Consider the following 24,771-nt stretch of genomic DNA (forward strand, 5'->3'; position numbering starts at 1 on the left):
GTACTCTCACATGGAATAGTATGGATAAATCTCAAATATATTTTAGTAAGTGAAAAAAGCCAGACCTGAAAGGGTATATATATTTATTCCATTTATATAATATTGTGGAAAAGACAGAATTGTAGGGATAGAAAATAGGTCACTGGTTGTCATAAGGGACATCATGAGGCATATTTTTTTTAAAGATTTATTTTAGAGAGAGAGCATGAGCTGTGGGAGGAGCAGAGGGAAAAGGAAAGGCAGAGAATCTCAAGTAGGCTATGCATGGACTGCAGAGCCCCACGCAGGGCCTGATCTCATGACCCTGAGATGACTGAGGTTTTTGGTTTTGCCAAAAGTTGGACGCCTGACTGAGCTGCATAGTCACCCCCAGCATGAGGAAATTTGAGGTTGTATGTTATGACTGTGACAGTAAATGGTGAATCAGATTTCCTGAAGAACACCAATACGTATTGAATAAAACATGAGAAACAACCTCCTAAAAGTATGCCAAGCTTAAAAGAAAGTAAAGAAGATCCAAATCCACAGAGTCTACAATGAAGAACCAGAAACTAGAAAGGTAAGCATACTTTGAAGCCACAGCTACCTTGGGACATTTGCTGTCCCCAATTGCCTACATATGAAACTTAATAGTCTAAAAAATCTGAGATAGGGCCTTGGATTGACAATGTCAAATTAGTAATAAACCTCTTGAAAATTGTAACCATCCAGTCTCCAATTCAAATGGATGGAGAAAAATTCCCTGGCTTCAAAGGAAAATGACAAGGAAATCTTAGCTTTAGCCACTTAATATTGATTTTTATTCTGAGATGGGGAGCCACTGGAGGGTTGTGAGAATCAGCATGACAATATGGCTTTTGTTTAAATATGAATCATTCTGGTTGTTTAAACAACAAGATAATTGGGTGCCTGCATGGCTCAGTCAGTTGGTCAGCCATCTCTCGGTTCTGGCTCAGGTCATGGTCCTTTGGGTTGTGGGACTGAGACCTAAGTCGGGCTCCTCAGTGAGTAGTCTGCTTGGGGATCATCTCCCCCTGCCCTTCCCCTCACTCACACTTTCTTCTCACTCTCTCAAGTAAATTTTTAAAAATCTTTAAAAAGAACAGAAAGTCAATGGGAAAATACAGAAGCTGGGTGCATAGAAGCTAAGCGGCTATAGCAATAATCCACATGTCTTGGACCAGATGATTCTGGAGGATGGGGTAGAGAAAGTGAGATGTCATTAGATTCTGGATATATTTTGAAAGTGATGAAGAGGATCTGATGATCAATTGGGCACGTACTATGACAGAAGTCAAAGAAAACTCGTGTTTTTGTTTGAGCATCCAGAACAGCAGAAATGTGATTTACTTCTCATTGTAGTAGGAGCAGGTTTGAGAGAATATCAAGATTGGTTTTGAACTATTAGATATTGTAAAGAAGATGTTGAGTAGGAAGGCATATGTACAAGTATGGAGTTCTGGAGAGATATTTATATTAGAAATATAAATTTGAGAATTATCATTAAGTAGATGAAATTTAAAGCTATGGGATTTGATGAGATCACCCAGGGAAAGTCTTTGGATATAAAAGATAATGAGAAGGAAAGAGAAGAAAAGAAAAAAAGAAGTTTGAGGATTGAGACCTGGGACACTTGAAGGTCAGGTAGATGAGAAGTAACCAGCTAAGGAGACTAAAAGGAGTAGCCAATGAGGAAAGAAAAAAATTAGAAGTGTGTGGAATCCTAGAAGCCAAGTGAAGAAAATGTTTTAAATAGGAATAATCAATTTTGTCAAATGTTGAGCGAGAATGTAAATGGTGACTTCTAATTTAACAAAGGCTTTAACAATATAGAGATTACTACTGATTTTCACAAGATAGTTTTGGTGGAATAATGGGAATAAGTTCTGACTGACACAGTTTTAAGGGATGACCTAGAGATACGGAGCATGGAAAATTCTTTTGAGTTTTGTTATAAGAAGTAGCAGAGAGGGATCCCTGGGTGGCTCAGGGGTTTAGTGCCTGCCTTCGGCCCAGGGCATGATCCTGGAGTCCCGGGATCGAGTCCCACATCGGGCTCCCTGCATGAAGCCTGCTTCTCCCTCTGCCTGTGTCTCTGCCTCTTTCTGTGTCCCTCATGAATAAATAAATAAAATCTTTTAAAAAAAAGTAGCAGAGAAATGAGATCATATCAAGAGGAAAAATATATATGTTGAGATATATTTCTGTTGTTTATCCATTAAAGATCGAGAAATTACATGTTTGTGTAGATGAAAATGATTATAACATATACTGACACGCTAATGTTGCAAGAGACTAACAGAGAACACTGCTCCAACAATGTCCATAAAGATATGAGAAGTGAGTGCCACTTAGTACAAAAGTGGAGGTATTAGCCTTAGATAAAAGCACATAAAGTTTATCTATCATAATAGGAAAAGAGGCAATGAGTATAGAGCGGGGAGATAGATCAATGAGGAAGCAGAAGCTTGTAGAAATTCTCCTCTGATTACTTCTGTTACCTTAGTGAAATCAGCTAAGGGCAATAATCTTAAAGTCAGGCAAGAGATATAAGAAGTCATGATTATGCAAGTGACAATTTAGCTCTGAAGTAAATAAACAAGAACTGATAGACATAGAAAAAGGAACTAGTAAATCCAAAATCATAGTAGAGAACTGTGATATTGTGAAACAATAAGAAATAACATATTTGGTCTTTATTTCTGATTTCTGGCACAAAGCTCCTAAAACTCTCAGAATTCTCTGAGTAATAAAGGTAAAAGCAATGTCTTCTGTTATTTGTTATAAGTCCCTTTCAAAAAAAAAAAAAAAAGTCCCTTTCAACCACACCTGAGCTTACACTAAGGAAGTGACTTTTGGAAAGCCCATAAGGATGGTGGGCTGGTTGCCACAGGAACTAACCCTGTTTTAGGTGGGTTGGAAATTTCAGCCATCTCCCCACCTATGGAAGGCAGAGAGGCTGGACACTGAATATGTTACAAATGCCCAGTGATTTCATCAATCATGCCTACATAATGAAGCCTCCGTGAAAAACCCTAATTGAGGTTCAAGAGCTTCTGGTTAATAAACACAAGTGCTGGAGGGTGGTGTGCCAGGAGACAGCATGGAAGCTCCATATCCCTTCTCCATACATTGCTAAAGTGTACGTCCTGACAGGTTTTGGATTTTGTTTGTAATGTGAGTGCCTGACTTAAGCTTTGATTGCTGATGCATCCACTTCAAAGAGGCATCCATTTCAAAGATGACTAGCTCAAATATATTACAAGTCATAGTCGATAAAGAGCCATGCTGCCTCTCCTACTGAGACTCCTAAAGAGCTTGGTTGATTTAGCAACTAACCATTTGGACCACTTGTTGTTTTCTCTTGCCACCCTTTACGCCCTCACTTTTACTTTAAATTCAACAATCAAGAGCCCAGAAACCATAGGCCCTCACTCTCAACACCAATAGAAGCAGAAACCTAGGCTTGTGCACTCTCTCTACCCATGACATGACTATGTATCCCATGGTATACTGTGTAATTTTCAGGCTTTCTAAGTCATAAATCTTTACTTTTTCAAGATTTCAAGATGGTTATTGCTAAAGGGCATCTTGCAATCATAATAAAGAGCCACAAGACCAGGTCCAGCCATACACCAGTGGTTACTGAGGCAGACACCAGCATAAAAACATTTGCATTTAAAAAAAAAAAACATTTACATTGTGCATCTCTTCCATTTGGCTGTTCCTGAGTTGTATATTTTGTAATAAACTGATAAATGTTTCTCTTAAGTTCTCTGAGCCATTCTAGCAAATTATTAAACCTGAAGAGGTGTTGTGGGGTTTCTAATTTACAGCCAGTCGTAGATAGAGGTGACAGCTTGTGACTTACAACTGGCCTCTGAGGTAAGAGGCAGTCCTGTAGGACTGAGCCCTTCCTTAACCAGTGGAGTCTGTTCTAACTTTGGGTAATTAGTGTCAGAATTAAGTTAAATTGTAGGACACCATGTTGGTGTCTACCAAGAACTAGAGAACTGCTTGGTGTGGGAAAATCCACATAACTGGTTTCAGAAGTGTTGTGTGAGTAAAAGGAAATAGTTTTTTTCTTTTCCTTTTTAGGACAGTAATATAAACAAATTGAGAAGAAATATGGATTGGGAAGACAGAAGCATAATTAATAAGATAGGCAGACAGATAAAGCTAATAACATGTTCACATTATAACAAAATTAGAAATTGCAAAAACAAAGAAAACCAATATATAATCCTACAATTAACTAATTAAGATACTCCTATATAATGTTTGTCATAAAAGGAATTAAAAATTAAACAATATTTAGAACTAAATTCCAAGACTAACTTAGTGTGAAATCCTGAGATTCGGTTTATATATGCATAGAAAACTTAAATGCTTTAAATGCCTTTATTTAAAAACAAGAAATAATTAAAAACAAAAGAATTAAGATTTCATCAAGAAGAGGGAGGCATAAACAAAACAAAACAAAAATTAGCTAGCTAAAAATGAGAAAGTGAGTAAATCAGAATTTAGAAAGAACAGAAATGGATAAAAATCTATTCGTTTTCTTGAAATCAAATAAATGATACAAAAATATGACATGTTGGGGGAAAAAATCAGATTGGGCACAAATCCAAAATATTGAAAAGGAAAAAGAACAATATTAATCCCAAAAATAAAAAAGTGCTTATGAAAAAAACCTATACATAATTCAACAGTAAATTAGAAAAACTAGATGAAATGTATTAGAAAATAATAAAAATATGATCCATGAAAAAATCTGAGAATACATCAATAACCACATAAGAATTTTAAACTTGTTTTTTTTTAAGATTTTATTTATTTATTCATGACAGACACACACAGAGAGAGAGAGAGGCAGAGACAAAGGCAGAGGGAGAATCAGGCTCCATATAGGGAGCCCAACATGGGACTTCGATCCTGGGTCTCCAGGATCACACCCTGGGCTGAAGGCAGCGCTAAATCACTGAGCCACCCGGGCTGCCCAAGAATTTTAAATTTGAGTTAAATCTTTATGCTCCTAAGTTAAGGCCACTGATATCATTGATTGATGGTATTACTGACAAGATTAACCAAACCATTAAAGAATACACAATTCTTTTTTTTTTTTCACAATTCTAATCATATATAATTGTTGTTGAACATAGAAAAGTTTGGAAATCCACCCAAGTCATTTACATAAACTAAAATAACAAACTTAAACAATGAGAAGAACTCATAAAAATTAAGTCAATTTCATGAACCAAATTAGGTAAAATTTAAAAATAAACATTAGCAATGTAGAATCTAGCTCTGTATTTAAGGACTAATAATATATCATGATTAAATAAGGTTTATCCTACAAATGCAGGAGTAATTCAACATCAGAAAATCTACTTGAGGGGCATGGGTGGCTCAGTTAGTTAAGCATCTGCCTTCGGCTCAGGTCATGATCCCAGGGTCCTAGGATTGAGCCCTGCATCAGGCTCTCTACTCAGCGGGGAGTTGGCTTCTCCATCTCCCTCTGCCTTGTGCTCACTCCTTCTTTCTATCTCAAATATATAAAATCTTAAAAAAAAAAATTCCTGTATTAAAAACTCTCTAGAACCAGACTGGTTCCTTTTTAACCTAATTAATTAAGAGTATTTACCAAAAACCTATAGAAACATATTTAGTAAGCAAACATTAGTACTTCCAAGAAAGTCTGAAAAAAGGTAAGAATTGTTTTAAAATTGTGAAATATCAAATACTCATCTCCTACTGCTTATAGTTTTTAAAAACTAGTACAAATAGAAAAGGAAGAAATAAGACTTACATAAAACTCAAAATTATCTACCTAGAAATCCAATATTACCCACTGGAAAATTATTGGATATTTCTGTAAGATTATTATCATTTTACAGAAATCAACACTTTATTATCCGTATGTGTGTGTATTGTGCATGTGTGTATATATAGTTTTATTAAACATTTAGAAAATCCATACAACAAAATATTCCTATGCATAATATCAACATTTATAAAGTACTGAGAAAATTACTTAACAAGAAATTCAAAAGACCTTTTAAGAAAAAACAATGAAATTTACAGGACATAAAAAGTAGATATAGCATGTTTAAAGACAGAAGGATCCACAATTATAAATATGTGAATGGTGCATCAGGTTTCCTGAAAAACACCTTAAAATACTGGGTAACATCTGACATACATTAAGAAGTATATCATGCTTAAAAAAAAAGTAAAGAGGATCCAACGGAGGCACAATTAAGTGAGAAACTAGAGGTAAACATGCCCTGAAGTCACAGCTATCCTCGTGACATTTGTTAGCTTTAATTGCCAAACGGTTTGTATCTATCTTAAAGGCCTGATATAATCCAAGAGACGAAGCTATGGACCCAGAAAATGTCAGCGATTAGCACGAACCTCTTCATAAAAACAGAACTAAAAAAGGCTTATAGTTCAAGGGGGGGAAAAAGCCATGTGACCTCAAAGGAAATGACAAAAAAATACTTCAGTCTTTGCCTAGACTCTCAATGAAAAGGAAGAAAAAAATGACAATTCATCATCACACAGGAGCCCACCTGAATGTAAGAAGCTGCAGAATTAGACCTGTTCTCTACAATTGCTAAATGTTGAATGATATATACATGTATATAATATAAATGCTTGAAATATATGAAAATGTAAAATATAAAGTCAAAACCATGAGAAAAGAACTGAATAGAAGTAAAAAAAAAAATTGAAATCTACAGGAGGAAGAAAATATCAAAGTTCTAGAAATAAAACAACATAATCAATTATATAAAATCTTAAGAAAAAAATCTTAAAAGCAGCCAGAGAAAATACAGATTACTTACAAAAGGAACAATAATGAGACAGAAGGCAGACTTCTCAAGAGCACAATAGAAGCCAGAAGACAGTGGAATAATTTCTTCAGAGTGCTGAGAAAAAAATAATTGTCAGTATAGAATTCTATACCCAGTTAAGTCATCAGACAGGAATGAAAGTGAAACAACGGTTACTTTGCAACAACAAAAATAAAAACAGAGCATTTACTAACAATAGGACTTGCCTAATATATTTCATGACAAAATGATCTCAGTGGGAAAGTATAATGGAGGAGGAATAATGTGTAAATAAAAAGATAATCATGTGAATAAATCTACAAACACTGTCATCTTAAAACAAAAATAATGCCTATTTGGGGGTTTAAAAAGAAAACAGAATTTAAACATGCCAGATAACATAATAGATGGGAAAGATTAATCAAAGTTAAAGTAACCTAAGACCTTTCATCTATCCTTTATATTGTTCTGGGACGAAGGAGACATTAACTTTAGCCTTTGTTATGTATGTATTTGTAAAGTGACACAAACAATAATGATTAAAGGACCAAAACAGGCAGACATATTCCCAAAATATTTAAACTCACCAGTAATCACAGGTATGTAGTGTTGATAAAAGAATAGAAAGAGTACACACGGATGGTTTCCTCCTGATAAAAATTTTGACAATGAAATATACATTTGACATAGGAGATGTCAATATCTTATCTCTTTATAGAAACAATTCACTGTCACAATAGCTTCCAATTTATTTTGAGGTGGACACAATCCTTACTGTTTTTCAACTGGTTGGCCTTGAAATCCCAGGTGTGAGCCTGGGGCAAATAGTTTATTCAAGACTTCTGTCTTTCTGTGTTGTTAATTTTAGCCATTCTGACTGGTGTGAGGGGATATCTCATTGTAGCTTTGATTTTTATTTGATGATGAGTGATGTTGAGCATCTTTTCATGGGTTTATTACCCATCTGTATGTCTTCTTTGGAAAAATGTCTATTTGTATCTTCTGCCCATATCTTAACAGATTGATTTTTGGGTGTTGATTTTGATAAGTCCTTTAGATATTTTTGGATATTAACCCCTTATCAGATATGTCATTTGCAAATATCTTCTCCCATTTGTAGGTTGCTTTTTAGTTTTGTTGATTATTTCTTTCACTGTGTAGGTTTTTACTTTGATGAAGTACCAATAGCTTATGTTTTGCTTTTGTTTTCCTTGCTTCAGGGAGTTGCTACAGCTGATGTCAAAGAGATTATTGCCTATGTTCTCCTCTAGGATTTTGATGGTTTCCTGTCTCACATTTAAGTCTTTAGCTCATTTTGAATTTATTTTTGTGTATAATGTAAGAAAGTGGTCTAGTTTCATTCTTTTGCAATACGGCTGTCCAGTTTTCCCAACAACACGTGTTGGCAAGGATATGGAGAAAGGAGAATCCTTGTGCACTCTTGGTGAGAATGCAAACTGGTGCAGCCACTCTGGAAAAACCTATGGAAATTCCTCAAAAAGTTAAACAAAGAACTAGCCTATGATCCAGTAATTGCACTACTAGGTATTTACCCATAAGATACAGAAATATTAATCAAAGGGAATACATGCACCTGATATTTACAGCAATGTTAGCAACAACAGCCAAATTATGGAAACAGCTCAATGTCCATCAACTGATGAATGGATAAAGATGTGGGGTGTGTGAGTATGTATATAGAATATTACTCTGCCATCAAATAGAATGAAATCTTGCCATTTGCAATGATGTGGAAGGAGCTAGAGTGTATTATGCTGAGAAAAGTCAGAGAAAGACAAATGCCATATGATTTCACTCATATGTGGAATTTAAGAAACAAATGAACCAAGAAACAGACACTTAACTATAGAGAACAAACTGACGGTTTCTGGAGGGGAGGTGGGAAGGGGGATAGGTTAAACAGGTGATGGGTATTAAGGAGGGCATTTCTTGTAATGACTCCCAGAGGTATATGTAGGTGATGAATCACTAAATTCTACATGTGAAACTAGTGTTGCACTGCATATTAACCGAAATTTAAATAAAAACTTGGGGAAAAAAACACTTCTGCAAAGCAGCATGCAAACAAATACTGAATGTGGATTGAATGAGTACCTTAATATGAATACATTTAATAATAAAATATTCAATTTTCATTAAATATGTATATTTTTCAAATATTGCAATTAATAAAAACTGCAGTTGCATTAACAGAAATACAGTATATGTGATAAAAAAATTAGAGTTAACCACTAAAGGCATATAAATAATATACATCTTCCAAATTAAACAAAGGGGAAATGGAGTTAAAAAAACAAAAACAAAAAGCTTTATCGATCTTGATTAAGGAAAGATAAAAAAGGAACACAGAAGAATAAAAGAATAAACAAAGTAAACATAAAATAGGGGAGAAATAAATCCAGGAATATTGGCAATAACAAGTAACTGGAGTAAACCTTCAAATAAAAAAAATAAATTTTCAGATAATATATTGTAGTGCTTACCAAACACAGGTGAATATTTGAACAACTTAAAAAGCTTCAAAAAATAATATTTGTGTCCTATACCCAGAGATTGTGATTTAATTGATCTGGAGTGTGGCCAGGGATCTGAAATTTTTTAAAGAACCAGCTACGCATATAAATTTGGAAATCATTTCCACACTTTTTTCAAAGTGGTTATATCAATCGTCAGTGCCATCAGTAAAAAACAAACAGATCTGTTCAAATATAATTCACATACCAAGAGTATATTTTAAATACATTCACAGAACTGTGCAACAATCACCACAATTTAGTTTTATATTTTTATCATCTCAAAAAGAAACCTATGCCTATTAGTAGTCCTTTCCAATTTCCCTACTTTCATTCTCCAGTTCAACTTCATCTGCCACCCCAAATGCACTTGGCAACCACTAATTTACTTCTAGTCTCTACAGATCATCTATTGTAGACATTTCATATAAATGGAATCATGTAATATTATAGTCTTTGTATCTGGCTTCTTTCATGTAGCATGTTTTCAAGGTTGATCCCCAAAGTAGGCATGTATCAGTACTCCTTTTTTTATTGCTAAATAATATTCTATCTTAAAGATAAACTAAATTTTATTCATCCTTTCACCAGTTGATAAGCATTTGTTGACACATGGCTACTGTATTGCTGAATAACTGTAAAATTATACCAAATTTTATTCATTCATTCATCAGTCAACAGACATTTGGGTCATTTTTCACTTTCTGACTATTGTAAAAATGAGGTATATAGCTCTTCTGCCACCATAAGTTGTGAACACTTAATACTACCACTTAATTTTTGCCCCTCTAGGGTATCTGAAATAATTATCTCACTGTGGTTTAAGTGTGCATTTCCTTATTGCTAATGATGATGAGCACTTTTGCATGTCTATTGGCTATTTGTACTTTTTTTAAAACAACATAGTGATTTTTTTTTTACAGATTGTATTTATTCATTCATGAGAGACAGAGAGAGGCAAAGACATAGGCAGAGGGAGAAGCAGGCTTCTCGTGGGGTGCCCAATATGGGACTCAATCCCAGGAACCCAGGATCATACCCTGAGCCGAAGGCAGATCCTCAACCACTGAGCCACCAGGCGTCCCCAACATAGTATTAACCCCTTATCAGATACATCACTTGTAAATATCTTCTCCCATTCAGTAGGTTCTTTTTCATTTTGTTCATGTATTTCCTTTGATGTACAAAAGCTTTTTAATTTGATCTAGTCCCAATAGTTTATTTTTGCTTTTGTGTCCCTTGCCTAAGGAGACATATCCATAAATATGTTGGGAAGAGTGACATCCAAGAGACTACTGCTTACGTATTCTTTTAGTTTTATGATTTCAGGTCTCACATTTAGACCTTAATCCATTTTGAGTTTAATTTTGTGAGGGGTAAGAAAGTGCTGTAGTTTTTGTTCTTTTGCATGTACCTGTCGAGTTTATCTAGAACCATTTATTCAAGAGACTCAATTTTCCTCAACTGTATATTCTTGCCACCTTTGCTGTAGATTAATTGATGATATATGTGTGGGTTTATTTTTATTTTAAAGATTTTATTTATTTATTCACGAGAGAGAAGAGAAAGACAGAGAGAGAGGCAGAGACACAGGCAGAGGGAGAAGCAGCCTCCATGCAGGGAACCTGACATGGGACTCGATCCTGGGTCTCCAGGATCACACCCTGGGCTGAAGGCGGCGCTAAACCGCTGAGCCACCCAGGCTGCCCATATGTGTGGGTTTAATTCTGCAATCTATTACATTGATTTATGTGTCTATTTTGTGCCAGTACATACTCTTTTGTTAACTATAGTTTTGTAGTATAACTTGAAATCTGAAACTGGTATAATATCTCCAGTTTTGTTCTTTCTCGAGATTCTGTTGGCTTCTCAGGGACTTTTGTGGTTCCACACAAATTTTAGGATAATATTTGTTTTAGTTTTGTGAAAAATACTATTGGTATTTTGTTAGGTATTGCATTGAATCTGTGGTTTGCTTTGGGTAGTATGGACATTTTAATAATTATTAATTTTTCCAATCCATGAGCAGGGAATATCCTTCCATTTGTGTCATCCTGAACTTCTTTCATCAGTGTTTTATAGTTTTCAGAGTATAAGCTGTTCACCTCCTTGATTTATTATTTCCTTTTCTTTGAACTGCCTATGAATGTCTTTTACCCAATTTTTCAAAAAAATTATTTATCTTTTTCTTTATCTATAAATGCCTTTTATATCCATGGTAATTTCACTGTTGTCAATATGAACTGCAAATATCTGTACCCAACTCAAGGCCTGTGTTTTACTTTCTCTGTCGTTTTATAAAGAAAACAATTTTTATGCCCATTTATCAATTTATTAATGATTATTTTTAAGAAAGATTTAACCAGAACCTTTCAGAATGTCCTATCTGGTTCTCCTTCAAATCAGATCCCTTATGAAAATCTCTTATTGCTTATCATTTTTGTGACTTAGCTTATTTCTTAAATATTTCACCACCAACAATACATACATACATATATAGATATAGATATAGATATAGATATAGATATAGATATAGATATTTCACCAACATTTTACATTTAGATCTAATAATATCAATATCTGAAATCATTTGCCTGGTAATCTGTTGCTTCTTTAGATTATCTATTCCTCACCTATGACCTATTTCCTTGTGGGTTTGATGATCTTTGTTACCTCATCTTTTGTTGATCTTAAGTTTTGAGAATTCTAAAGCCTTCTTGCTTTCCTTCAGAGAGGATACGCATTTTCTTTGGCTAGAAGTGAGAGAGCACCACCTCAAAAAATAAAATTTGAACTCCTTTTCTGGAGTTGCTTAACTATATTTATTACTGTATCATTCACTCTTCTTTAATTATATTTTTCTGTTCCTCCTCCTAAGTAAATACCCACCCTAAAACCTTTTTACTTACTACTCCATCTGCCTAGAATAGTGTTCCCCCATAGATCGGTCTAACTCATACCCTTACATCAGTCAAGTCATTGCTCAGATACTGCCTCCTTGGAGGGATTTTAAAAAATCTTCCTATCTACAGGCACTTGGATGGCTAAGTCGGATAAGCAACCAATTCTTGATTTTGGCTCAGGTCATGATCTCAGGGTTATGAAATTGAGCCCTGTGTCAGGGTCCACAATGGGTGTAGAGCCTGCTTAAGATTCTCTTTCTTCCCCTCTGTTTGTCCCTCCCCCCTGGCAGCTCATACTCTCCCAAAAAAAAATTTTTAAAGAAATTTACCTATCTAAAATAACCCACCCTTATTCACCAGTTAGTTCATTTGCCTACTCTCCTTTACCTTTATTCATATTCCTTATTACTACTTGCAACTGTCATATTTATTAAATAAATGTATGTATGTACATATATATGAATACAAATACACATATATTTTTACTTCCTTACTTACTTTTTATTTCTCCCATGAGAATGTAGCAGAATACAAACCTTATCTACATCATTTCTCCAATGCCTGCTACAGTTGTTGGCAAAGAATAGTCTCTCAGTAAATGTATTTTGAATGAATGAGCACATTTTAAAGAAGAGAGAAAATGATATAAGTCTAAATATTAAAAAAAAAATCTAGAAAGAAATTGACTCCCAAGTTTACATAAAAGGGTTATCACTGGAGAAAAGGAAGAGCCCCCCTTTGAACGTGGGAAGGACTATCCTAAAAGACCAAAAAGGAGAAGTAGTGATTAGGTGGGATTCCTTAGAGAGATTGTACTGAAAAGCCCTTGCTTTTCTTCTCAAATCAGAAGTCTTTTTTTCCACATGAAAGGAAAGTATACCAACCAATAACTTCATAAAACATTCAGAGGAATGGGCAAGAGACAGTTACATTTCAGGGACTTGAAGAGTCCAAAAAAATAAAGTGATCATTTAGGTTGGAAAATCATTTGTTAAAGTTTTAACTGACATAAAGAGTCTCATATCGATACAGAAAAAAACAAAAACAAAAACAAAAACCAGGGCAGCCCCTGTGGTGCAGCAGTTTGGCGCTGCCTGCAGCCTGGGGTGTGATCCTGGAGACCCAGGATCGAGTCCCACATCGGGCTCCCTGCATGGAGCCTGCTTCTCCCTCTGCCTGTGTCTCTGCCTCTCTCTCTCTGTGTCTATGAATAAACAAATAAAATCTTAAAAAAAAAAATTCTAGAATTCCCCAACTGATGTCACATCCTCATTTGGAAATTGGGTTCAGAACACTTTTAAAGTGCCCATGGAATAAATACCAAGACAGGCTACATCCTACACCAAAAACTAAACCTCAACAAATTAAAAAAAAAAAAAAAAAAAAAAAAAACAATACACTTTCTTAGATAATCACATGTTCTTCCTGAGCTCTTTTTCAATAAAAGATGTTCTGGTGCATTCACTCAATGTAAAATACAAAGTTCTTAAAATGTAATATTCAATTACAAAACACATATAAGAGAATATATTCGTTGTAATGGATTATGTTGACCTGACTTGATCTACCTATTACTACATAAATAATATAAGCTCTTCTGTTGTCAGAAAAAGCATACATGGGATCCCTGGGTGGCGCAGCGGTTTGGCGCCTGCCTTTGGCCCAGGGTGTGATCCTGGAGACCCGGGATCAAATCCCACATCGGGCTCCAGGTGCATGGAGCCTGCTTCTCCCTCTGCCTGTGTCTCTGCCTCTCTCTCTCTGTCTGTGACTATCATAAATAAATAAGTAAAAAAAAAAAAGCATACATATCTACGTCTATTTTTTTTTTTAATATTTTGAGCACCTTTAGCCAATCTAAATTGTAACAGTGGGGGAATCCCTGGGTGGCTCAGCGGTTCAGCACCTGCCTTTGGCCCAGGGCATGATCCTGGAGTCCCGGAATCGAGTCCCACATCAGGCTCCCTGTGTGAAGCCTGCTTCTCCCTCTGCCTCTCTCTCTCTCTCATGAATAAATACATAAATAAAATCTTTTAAAAAAATAAAATTAAAAATAAATAAATCGTAACAATGCATAGCCTGATTTTTCTGACAATATTGCAAGTGTCTCAGAATTCACATCTAGCTCCTTGATTATTAAGAAAGGAAGGAAGCCAGAAAGATAGATGATACTTGCAGAGTGGAGAAGACAAATGTGCTCTGAAATACCACTATTTCCAGTAATGTAAAACTGGAATAATGAGAGAATAATAAGAGAATAAGAATAAGAGAATTCTTTGAGAATAATAAGAGGCAATTTAGTTAATTACTTAAAAACAATCAGAGAAAGCAGCCATTCCAAAGGTAAATCCTGAAATACTAGGGGTACATTTTCTTACCTACTAGTGACACCAAGTTACTATAGTTCTCCAACATCACATCTCTATACAAATCCCTTTGAGCAGAGTCCAGGTATTCCCACTCTTCCTGAGAGAAGTCAATGGCAACATCCCTGAACATCACTGATCTCTGAAACAACAAATATAATACTAATTGTGGAAATAAAGAAAATATTTTTTTCAATGGAGGGGAGATGATGGGGAGCTCAGAGTGAACAGCAAAAAGCCATTGACATAAATGAGACACTATAAAATCAATGCTTCTGAAGTACCAACATGTTCCTTATTATTTCTGTTGCTGTAGATATTTCCTGCATATAGAACATCTCATTATACAGATACTCTGGAACTTAAAGAAGACACAGTTAAAAGAAAAAGCATACAGAGGCAACCTGTACAATAAATACTCTATCATTCACTCTTTAATTATGCTTGTATCTTGTATATCATACATTCTCAATAAATGCAAATTTCTCTTATTCTCTAATAAGAAAAATAACAGGAAGTTTTTCCACAAAGTCTTATAAAATCTGTATAAAATTTGCATAAAATTAAAGAAATTATTGAAATCTCAGTTCATCATCATACCAGAATATTACATCATAAGCACTTTCCTCCTTATCAGTAATTTAATGCATATTTATAATAGGCTGCAAAATAGCCCCATATAATGAATATGCCTGACTTACTAAGTGTGCATATTCGAACATTTTGGTTACACAAAAATCTCATAAGCATTTCTCACTTTTGGGAGTTTATAATTTTCAGCAACTTTTGCATGTGAATGATGATTTTTCTTACTATTATTTATCACCTATAAATGTACCCTTCCCTTGTTCTAGGGAAAAGAAAAGATAATCTAAACTTATGCATACAGGATTAACTAATAATGTTGACTCTTAAAATTATCTGTATTATTGCTTTATGTCAATTATGGATTTCCAGGGAAGATCTCTGATCTCTCAATCTCTAATCATGCTCCTAATCAATCTTAAAAGCTCACAAAACATAAGCTCTTGCCAGGTAGGGAGACTGAATCCAGGCAAAAGTAATGATCTTGTCTAACCAGAAAACTTACATCTAAAGAAAAGTTCAATTTTCCCATATGTGGTGCAATTTAACAAACTTCCTTATCTTCTAAAATCAGGGAATCTGCTTTTGTCATATCTCCTAGTCAGAGATGCCCAAACTATTTTTGAGTAATTATGTAAATATAGGCTAGATGAAAAACACAAACTTAGGGATGGAATGCTGAGGAGCACATTCCTGAGTGGGGTCAGTTAGGAAGGAAATTTCAGAAATAAGGAAAGCAAACATACACATACTCTGTAAAAAAGTGACTTCTTAAAGAGAGCACCAAAAAACACCAATTTACCTGAGCCATGGTTTTTAGCGCTGCAAGAAATGATCCATCCTCCTCTGGATTACTAGCTTAGAGAAGCACAGAGTCTCAAAAAGGCAGAGCTGGAGAGAAGAAAACAGAACCATGAGACCACGCTTTTTGCAAAGTTCCAAATAAGTAAATTAGAATTATCTTTCTTGCTCTCCTCTTCCTTTCTCTTGCTTCCATCACCAAAAGATACTAAATGGGAGACATACAAGTGGCAGTTATTACCCTGATCAAACTCAATGCTCTCTATATACAAAACGACAATATTTACAACAACTTCTCTACCATTTCTGAAATAAAATTTATAGATAATATGACACAATTATATACATTATGCCAAAAATAGAGATAATGATCGACTGTTATACAAATTAAAAGGCACGGGATCCCTGGGTGGCGCAGCGGTTTGGCGCCTGCCTTTGGCCCAGGGCGCGATCCTGGAGACCCGGGATCGAATCCCACGTCGGGCTCCCGGTGTATGGAGCCTGCTTCTCCCTCTGCCTATGTCTCTGCCTCTCTCTCTCTCTCTCTCTGTGACTATCATAAAAAAAAAAAAAAAAAAAAAAAAAAAAAAAAATTAAAAGGCACAATTAAATGCTTACACTTATAACTACTTGAACAAATTCAGATTTATAAGATCATAATATTCAGCTAAGCATTTTTTTTAAGATTTTATTTATTTATTCATGAGAAACACAGAGAGAAGGAGGCAAAGACACAGGCAGAGGGGGAAGCAGGCTCCATGCAGGGAGGGAGCCCTGTGGGACTCGATCCCGGGACTCCAGGATCACGCCCGGGGCCGAAGGCAGGCGCTAAATCACTGAGCTACCCAGGGATCCCCGAGGTAAGCATTTTTTAAAGTACTGTTCAAAAAATTTTTAATTCCAGTATAGTTAACATACAGTGTTATATTAGTTTCAGGTGTACAATATATACTGATTAAACAATTCTATAGGGATGCCTGGATGGCTCAGCAGTTGAGCCTCTGCCTTCAGCTCAGGGCATGATCCCAGATTCTGGGATCAGTCCTACATCCGGCTCCCTGAGGGGAGCCTGCTCCTCCCTCTGCCTATGTCTCTGCCTTCTGTCTCTCATGAATAAATAAATTATTTTAAAAAAACCAATTCTATACATTACTCAGTGCTCATCATGGTAAGTGTACTCTTAATCCTCTTCCTCCCTTCTATTAACCAACAGTTTGTTTTCTATAGTTAAGAACCTGTTTCTTGGTTTGTCTTTTTTTTTTTTTTTGGTTTGTCTCTTTTTTCATTCTTTGTTTCTTAAATTCCACATGAGTGAAATCATATGGCATTTGTCCTTCTCTAATTTCATTTAGCTTTATACTCTAAATCCATCCATGTTATTGTAAATGGCAGTATTTCATTTTTTTAAATGGCTGAGTAATATTCCATTATATATACCACCTCTTCTTTATCCATTCATCTATCAGGGGACACTTGGGCTGTTTCCATAATTTGGCCATTATTAATAATGCTGCAATTAACATAGGGGTGCATATATTTTGTCAAATTAGAGTTTTCATATTTTTGGGTAAATACCAATAGTGGAATTACTGGATTATATGGTAATATCTTGGCTATTCTAAATAATGCTGCTATAAATATAAGGGTATATGTATCCCTTTGAATTAGTGTATTGGTATCCTTTGGGTAAATACCCAGTTGTGCAATTGCTGGTTTGCAGGGTAGTTCTCTTTGTAACTTTTTAAGGAACCTCTATACTGTTTCCACAGTGGCTGCACCAGTTTGCATTCCCACCAACAGTGCACAAGGGTTCCTTTTTCTCCACATCCTTGCCAACACTTGTCTCTTGCATTTCTTATTTTAGCTATCCTGACAAGTGTGAGTTGATCTCAGTGTGGTTTTGACTTGGAATTCCCTGATGATGAGTGATGCTGAGCATCTCTTCATGTGTCTGTTGCCATCTTTAAGTCCTCTTCAGAGGAATGTCTGTTCATGTCTTCAGATCATTTTTAAATCAGATTATTGTGTTTTTTTTGCTGAATTGTATAAATTCTTTATACATTTTGGATACTAACCCTTTATTGGATATGTCATTTGCAAATATCTTCTCATATTCAGCAGACTTTTAGTTTTGGTGTTTCCTTTGCTGTGCAAAAGCTTTTTATTGTGAAATAATCTCAATATTTTATTTTTGGTTTTGCTTCCCCCTGCCTCAGGAGACATATTCAAAATGGGCTGCTATGGCTGATGTCAGAGTAATTACTGTCTGTGCTACTTATTTATTTATTATTATTTTTTTTAGTTTCAGGTATCACATTTAGGTTAGCTGATTTTTAAATTCTTGCATATTGTATAAGACAGTGGTCCAGTTTCATTCTTTTGTATGTGGCTGTCCAGGTTTCCAAACATCATATGTTAAAGAAACTATGTCCATTGCATATCCATGCCTCTTCTGTCAAAGACTAATTGACCATATAATCATGGGTTTATATCTGGGCTCTCTATTTTGTTCCACTGATCTGTTTTCCTGCCAGTACTGCACTATGTAGATTACTATAGGTTTGTGGTATATATTGAAATCCGGAATTGTGGTATCTCCAGCTCTGTTCTTTCTCAAGATTGCTTTGGCTAATGGAAGTCTTTGGTGGTTCCATATAAATTTGAGGATTATCTGCTCTAGTTCTGTGAAAAATGCTGTTGATATTTTGATAAGGATTCTATGAAAACTGTAGATTGGGGACACCTCAGTGGCTCAGTTGGTTGAGGGTCCAACTCTTGATTTTGGCTCAGGTCGATTTCAGGGTCCTGATATCAAGCCCCACATCACATACCATGCTCAGAGGGGAATCTGCTTGATGATTCTCTCTTCCTCTCCCTCTGCCCCACTGAGCTCACGCACTCTCTCTCAAAAAAATTTAAAAAAATCATCTTAAGAAAAGAATCCGTACATTGCTTTGGATGGTATGGACATTTTAATATTTGTTCTCACAATTTATGAGCATGAAGTATCTTTCCATTGTGTTGTCTTCAATTTCTTTCATCAATTTTAAAGTGTTCAGAGTACAGATCTATCACCTCCTTGGTCAAGTTTTCCTAGATCTTTTATTCTTTTTGTTGCAATTTTAAATGGGACTGTTTTCTTCTCTTTCTGCTGCTTCATTATTAGTGTGTCAAAATGCAACAGATTTCTGTATATTGATTTTGTATCCTGTGACTTAACTAAATTCATGTATCAGTTCTAGTAGTTTTTTGGTAGAGTCTTCCAGGTTTTATATATATATAAATGTTAAATAAATATATATCTGTATATATATATTTATATATAATGTCATCTGTAAAAAGTGAATGTCTTCATCCTTGCCAATCTGGATGTCCTTTATTTCTTTTTGTTGTCTGACTGCTGTGTCTAGGACTTGCAGTACTATGTTGAATAAAAATGGAGAGAGTGGACATCCTTGTTTTGTTCCTGATCTTAGGAGAAAAGCTCCCAGTTTTTGCCACTGAGTAGGATGTTAGGTGTGGCTTTTCCACATTTGGCCTTTATTATGTTAAGGATTGTTCCCTCTAAACCTACTTTGTTGAGGGTTTGTATCATGAATGGGTATTGTACTTTGTCACATGCTTTTTTCTGCATCTACTGAAATGATTATATGGTGTTTATTCTTGGTCATATTGATGTAATATAGGACATTGATTAATTTGTGAATACTGCAACCCTTGAATCCTGGGAATAAATCTCACTTGATCATGGTGAATGATTTTATAAATGTATCCAGTTTTCTAGTATTTTGTTGAAGAATTTTGCATGTATGTTCAACAGGGATATGAGCCAGTAGTTCTCTCTTTTTTTTTTTTAATGGTGCCTTTATCTGGTTTTGGTATCAGGGTAATGCTGGCCTCAGAGAATGAATTTGGAAGTTTTCCTTTCTCTTCTGTGTTTTGGAATAGTTTGAGAATAGGTATTAACTGTTCTTTAAATGTTTGGTATAATTTACCTATGAAGCCATCTGGTCCTGGACGTTTATTGGAATTTATTATTGATTCAATTTCATTGCTGGTAATCAGTCTATTCAAATTTTGTTTCTTCCTGATTCAGTTTTGGGAAGTTTTATGTTTTTAGGAATTTCTCAATTTCCTCTAGGCTGTCCAATTTGTTGGCATGTAATTTTTCATAATATTCTCTTGTAATTCTTTGTATTTCTGTGGTGTCAGTTATATCTCCTCCATTTCTGACTTCGTTTGGAGTCTTCTCATTTTTTTTTTCTTTTTGATGAGTCTAAAAGTTATTAGTTTTGTCGATCTTTTCAAAGAACCAGCTCCTGGTTTTGCTGATCTATTCCATTGGTTTTTTTTTGTTGTTGTTTCTATTCCATTTATTTGTGCTCTAATCTTTAATATTTCCTTCCTTCTACTGGTTTGGGGTTTTTGTTGTTGTTGTTCTTCCTTTTCTAGCTGCATTAAGTGTAACTTTGGGTTTTTTTATTTAAGATTTTTTGCATCTTGAGTTAGGCCTGTATTGCTATCAACTTCCCTCTTAGAACAGCTTTTGCTCCATCCCAAAGATTTTGGATCATTGTGTTTTCATTTTCATTTGTCCCCATGTGTTTTTTGATTTCCTCTTTGATTTCTTGCACGACACATTTGGGTTGTTCAGTAGCATGTTATCTAACTTACATGTATTTCTGGTCTTTCCAGATTTTTCCCTATGGGTGATACCTAGTTTAACAGCATTGTGGTTGGAAAAATCCCATGGTATGACTTCAGTCTTTTTAATTTGTTGAGACCTTTTTGGGGGGCCGAATATGTAATCTATTTCTGGAGAAAGTTCCTTGTGCATTTGAAAAGAATGTGTATTCTGTTGCTTTAGAATAGAGTGTTCTAAATATATCTGTAGATCTATCTGGTCCAACGTGTCTGTCAAAGCCACTGTTTCCTTGTTGATTTTCTTTGAGATGATCTATTGATTTAAGTGAAATGGTAAAACCTCCTATTACTGTATTACTATCAATTACCTCATTTTCCATTATGTTTGTTATTAGCTGCTTTATGTATTTGGGTGCCCCCATGTTTGTTGCAGAAGTATTTACAACTGGCACATATTCTTGTTGGATTGTTCCTTTTATCGTTAGTGTCCTTTGTCTCCTGTTACACTTTTTGTTGCTTTAACGTCTATTTTGTTCTGTGTATTACTATCCCAATGTTCTTTTCACTTCCATTTACATAACTGCTTTTCTATCCCTTCACTTTAAAATATATGCATATATTTTATTTATTTTAGAGACAGAGTGTGCACCTTCACAAGAGTGAGTGAGTAAAGGGAGAGGCAGAGGGGCGGAGTGGGAGAAGAGGGACTAGCAGACTCCACATTGAGCATGGAGACCAACACAGGCTCAATCCCACAACCCTGAGATCATGACCTGAGCCAAAACCAAGAGTCAGGATGCTCAAGCAACTGAACCAACCAGGTGCCCCTCTATCCCTTCACTTTCAATCTGCATGTGTCTTTAGGTCTGAAATGAGTCTCCTGTGAGCACATATAGATGGGTCTTGCTTTTTTATCCATTCCATCACCCTATTCCTTTTGATTGCAGCATTTAGTACATGTACATTCAACGTAACTATTGATCAGTATGTCTTTATTGCCTTTTCATTACTTGTTTTATGGTTGTTTTCAAAGGTCTTTTCTGTTCCTTTCTTCTCGTGCTCTCTTCTCTCATTGTTGGCTTTCTTTAGTGATATGCTTGGATTCCTTCCTCTTTATTTTTGCATGTTTATTACTGGTTTTTGATTTTTGTAAACATTAGCTTTGTGTATAACATCTTCTGAATATAGTAGTCTATATTAAGTTGATGGTTGCTTAAGTTTGAACCCATTCTTTACTCCTTCCCCTCTCCCTGATTTAGGTATGTCATACTTTACATCCTTTTGGTTTTTAAATTTATTTATTTATTTATTTATTTATTTATTTATTTATTCATGAGAGATACAGAGAGAGAGAGGCAGAGACACAGGTAAAGGGAGAAGCAGGCTCCCTGCAAAGGGCCCGATGCAGGACTTGATCCCAGCACCCTGGGATCACGACCTGAGCCCAAAGCAGATGCTCAACCCCTGAGCTACCCAGGTGCCCTACATCCTTTTCTTTTGCGAATTCTTTAACTGATTTTACAGATACACTTATTTTTACTGTTTTTGCTCTTCCTATTTTCTTATTCCTACTTATAGTCTTTCCTTTCCATTCAAAGAGTCCCTTTAAAAAAATAAATAAATAAAGAGTCCCTTTTAACATTCCACATAGGGCTGGCTTAGTGGTCATGAATTTCTTTTGTCTGGGAAACTCTTTATCTCTTCTTCTATTGTGAACAATAGCTTTGCCAGACAGAATATTCTTGGCTGCAGGGTTTTCATTTAGGACTCAGTATATATCATGGCACTCTCTCTTTCTGCCTGCCCCACCCCCAATTCTTCACCCATTTTTAATAATTTTTATTTTTAAAAATATTTTATTTAAATTCAATTTGCCAACATAGCATAACGCCCAGTGCTCATCTCATCATGACAGCACTCCCTTCTTGCCTGCTAAATTTCTGCTGAAAAATCAGCTGATAGCCTTGTGAGTTGGACTGGGATATGTGGTTATCTTCCCTTCTCCTCCAGGCAGGAGTCACATTAGAGTGGTTGCTGGGCCATGTTGAGAATGCTTGCACACTGCCACACTTGTGGCACCACTTTAGATAAGCTCTAGCCTGGCATATTGGAGGAGCAGATCTGTAGGAGTATTCAGGTATAGGTTGCAGGGTGTTAGCAAAGTTTATAGCTGTGGGAAGAGACCCAGAGTAGAGGCCTGGCTGTAAGATGCAGAGCCGCAGAAGTATTCAGGGGCTAGGGCCACCATTAGCAAGTTATGTAGCAAATACTGGTATTGCACTGTTTCCTATAGGTATCTGTGTGTCTAGGCTAGGGGATGGGGAAAGAAAATGGTGCCTGCAAGCTCTTTTATTCTTAGAGATGTCTCCCAATGATCCCTACTCTTCCAGCACAAGCTCTGAGATCAGTAGACAAACCTCTCTCCCACATACCCCAGGTATTTTTCAAACTGCTACCTCTGTGCTGTATCTCCATGGGGCTGCTGTTTGTTGTGCTATCTCTTTAAGGGCAGGGACTTAGTTTTCTCTCACCCTTCCAACTCTCCCAGAGACACGCCTACTGATTTTTAAAGTTCCAGGTGTTACGCCCTGCTGTTTGCAAAGACTCATGAAATCCAGCCGCTCTCATTTTCAAAGCCAAATACCAAGGGGATTCATCTCCCCGTGTGGGCACCCATACATGGGATGCTCGGTGTAGGGATTTGTTTGTTTTCCCCCTACATGCCTGCAGTATCCCTCCTTCCTGCAGACAGTCCTATTGGTTCATTTAGCTCTCAACTGTATCCCTATCTGCCTACCCTCTTCAAATGTGGCCTGTTACATTTAGCTGTGGAGGGTCTGTTCTCTCAGTCTTCAGGTCATTTTTCTGGGTTATTTACACTGATGTGGGTATTATCTAGTTTGTGTCCATGGGACGAGATGAGCTTAGGGTCCTCATACTCTGGCATCTTACCCAGAAGTCTTCAAGTTAGTACTATTGATAACTTTTATTAACATTTGACATTTTGAAAGTCTATGTATGTGTATGTATATGTATGCATATATTTGTATGTGTGTGATGTGTTCATATATCTATAGACTCAATGAAATTTATTATCTACAAATGTAGGCTTCTACAAGTATGTGGTAGTGGTAAGGAAAATATCACAAGCAGTGTTGCCATCAGTGCTGTGACCTTTTTAAAAATGTCATAGTATTTCCAAATAAAACAAAGTAGAGTCTTTTCTCAATCATTCTCAAGCATTCCTGGAATATTTAGCTAATAGTAAAATCATGCAATAATAGTAACATAAACTCAGCAGTGTGTAAAATATCATGCAAAAATAATGCTTTATGTGAGAAGTTCTAGACCAAGATTATTATAAACACATTTTTTTTTCCCAGCTATGGTCTGCATTTTGCAGGTCACAGAACAATTATCTGCTGTATACTGCAGAGTATCTAGATTAGAAGTTAGCAAACTACTGCCCACCAACAAACTGTTTTTGTAAATAAACCTTTATTGGAACACATCTACACTCAACTGTTTATAAATTGTCTTTGGCTACTTTCACACTCCAGTAGCAGAGTCAGATAACTGCAATAGAGACCATCTGGCCCAGAAATCTTAAAGTATTTACTACATATCTTTTTATAAAAAAGTCATCTACTCTATAACCCAGATCCATGGCTTCAGTCCTTCAAAAGCCAGAAGACTTCACCCTCAACTCAGTTATTTTAACATTCAAAAGCACACAGATATATTTCTAAAACATCCTCTAGGGAGAACCACTGCCCTTACAGTAATCAATGATACAGATATTCAATAAACATTTAATTAAAAATTCTACTTCTTCCAGATGCAGAAAGCTCAATAGATAATTGTGCTCATTTAACAACCAAAAATACTTCAGATAAGATTTTTAAAAATCATAGTTTCTTTTAAATTCATCACAGAGCTAAAGACACTGGGAAATTTAAATAAACTAACTGTAAAATGTGCCAAACACTTATTTAGAGATATTTGGGGAGCTCCTGTCCACAGCAGGGATTAAAATAAATTGTCATTACCTTTCTGGTAAATAGTCCAACTACTCCCATTAAAAGACAATGTCATATGC

General features: G+C 35.6%; 1 protein-coding gene across 5 annotated transcripts in view; it reads right to left on the reverse strand.

Moving 5' to 3' along the window:
- LOC100682968 (zinc finger protein 420) overlaps window positions 1-24,771 on the reverse strand; it is a 52,309-nt gene that overhangs the window by 19,083 nt on the left and 8,455 nt on the right. For 2 of the 5 annotated variants that reach the window (XM_038529047.1, XM_038529048.1), the window contains exons 3-4: window positions 16,030-16,118; window positions 14,655-14,784 (exon numbers count right to left, since the gene is read on the reverse strand). In XM_038529047.1, the coding sequence (XP_038384975.1) occupies window positions 14,655-14,784; window positions 16,030-16,038 (139 nt within the window). In that variant the 5' untranslated portion in view covers window positions 16,039-16,118. Of the gene's footprint in view, window positions 1-6,851; window positions 6,936-14,654; window positions 14,805-16,029; window positions 16,119-24,771 lie in introns of all 5 variants that reach the window. The other 3 variants (XM_038529050.1, XM_038529049.1, XM_038529051.1) reach the window with 3 other exon arrangements.

The sequence above is a fragment of the Canis lupus genome, chromosome 1 (assembly GCF_011100685.1).
Source record: "Canis lupus familiaris isolate Mischka breed German Shepherd chromosome 1, alternate assembly UU_Cfam_GSD_1.0, whole genome shotgun sequence".
Lineage (NCBI taxonomy): Eukaryota > Metazoa > Chordata > Mammalia > Carnivora > Canidae > Canis > Canis lupus.